The sequence below is a fragment of the Myotis davidii genome, unplaced genomic scaffold (assembly GCF_000327345.1).
Source record: "Myotis davidii unplaced genomic scaffold, ASM32734v1 scaffold120, whole genome shotgun sequence".
Taxonomy (NCBI): Eukaryota; Metazoa; Chordata; class Mammalia; order Chiroptera; family Vespertilionidae; genus Myotis; species Myotis davidii.
In genome coordinates, this window is record NW_006294778.1 from 1,351,415 (window position 1) to 1,352,927 (window position 1,513).

Below are 1,513 nucleotides of genomic sequence, written 5' to 3' on the forward strand. Positions count from 1 at the left end.
AATAATGAAGTTACATTATACTAGTATGGTTCCCACAAAACATAGCTCCTCTCCATACTGGCTAACCACAATGCCAGAAAAATCCACAAAGATTAATTCAGAAATTATGAAGCATCAATAATGTGCAAAAAATTACATACTAGTGTCATTACATAATGGCAATGTAAACATAATCCAGCATTCCAAGATCCTAAGAATAACAGGAAACAGAAACTCTGCATCATGGTCTTGAATTTGCTTTAATCTCATTCAGAAACTCAGTCTTTTGAACATTACCTTTCAGGTTTTTAAAAGTGAAGCTCTCAAAATGTCATCCCAAAAGTTAAATCACGGTTACATTACCTTGTTCCTCTTTGCAAATAAAAGATTCTGGCAGCAGCTGCAATCTTTTCACACTTCTAATCTCACTGTTGATTTTTAGCGTAGCTGTAAATAAGCAAAAGAAAGATGAAAATTCGTCACTTCATCAATTGCCTTCATTTTCCAGTATGGGACTGTATTTCCTTGCCCTCAATATACAAAGGACACATTATACAAAACAAACTGCTCTATGCTTACATCCTTCCCTCACAGCAAAGTCCAAAGTATAAACATGCCATTGCATGAATTAAAAATCACTCTAAAACACCCCTTAAAAACTACAGTAAGCACCTTTATATAATACCTATATAAAAAGTATTACCAATAGCAGCTCATTAGTAACTGGAAGATATGCAACAAGATTAATAGAAGACAGTTAAACACAATAAAATCATTATTTCTACCAGTATCACCAAAACTCCATTTATTTTTTATTTAACCCTTGGCAATGAGTCTTCCCTTGTTTGTTAAATGAATCCTCTCTCTAGACCCAAAAGACCAATATTCTTGACATCACCAGAGAGTTCAATTTCATTCACATACACAAAGGCATACTTCATCTCATTCTATGAAAGAGCCAGTGATGTGCTTATGCACATGTGCACCGAACAGGATGTCTTCGGTGAAGGAGAGATTTAAGGACACACTACTCCTTTCAGAGAATCAAGCCTGGAATGGCTGTCTGCCATGCAAGTCTGCAAGCAGGTGACTTGCCAAGAATGGTAAATAAACGAAGTATTGGAAATCATTAGACATTTAACAGCTATTCTCTTTTAAGTATCTTGAAACTCTAGTAAATAGAGGTTATTATACAGATGTTGTTAACGAGTTTTAGTAAGAAACTGAGGCAAAAATTACAACCTCACATTTACCATTTGGTAACTTCCACCTTGCAAGTTATGCTTAAATGGAGGCAGCAACTGCTGATCTGGGTGGAACACCCAACTAAAAGTTACATTTGTAATTGTCATGAATTGCTGAAAAGTCATTACTAGGTCCTCGTGCCATCAGACAGTCGCGTCCAGACAAATGTGGAATACCACCAAAGCTGTGTTAGCTGAAATTTTGAGACTTTTAAGTAACACGTCGAAGAATCAAGTCATTAAAAGGAAATAGAAATTACACAAAAGGGCACCTAGAACTGTCTTTCAGC

At 35.8% G+C, this 1,513-nt stretch overlaps 1 protein-coding gene across 1 annotated transcript in view; it reads right to left on the reverse strand.

Annotated features, from left to right (window-relative positions):
• Positions 1–1,513, reverse strand: part of FBXO7 (F-box protein 7) — a 22,863-nt gene that overhangs the window by 10,805 nt on the left and 10,545 nt on the right. The window contains exon 5 of the mRNA XM_006769324.2: positions 343–426. Within this exon, the coding sequence (XP_006769387.1) occupies positions 343–426 (84 nt within the window). The remainder of the gene's footprint in view (positions 1–342; positions 427–1,513) is intronic.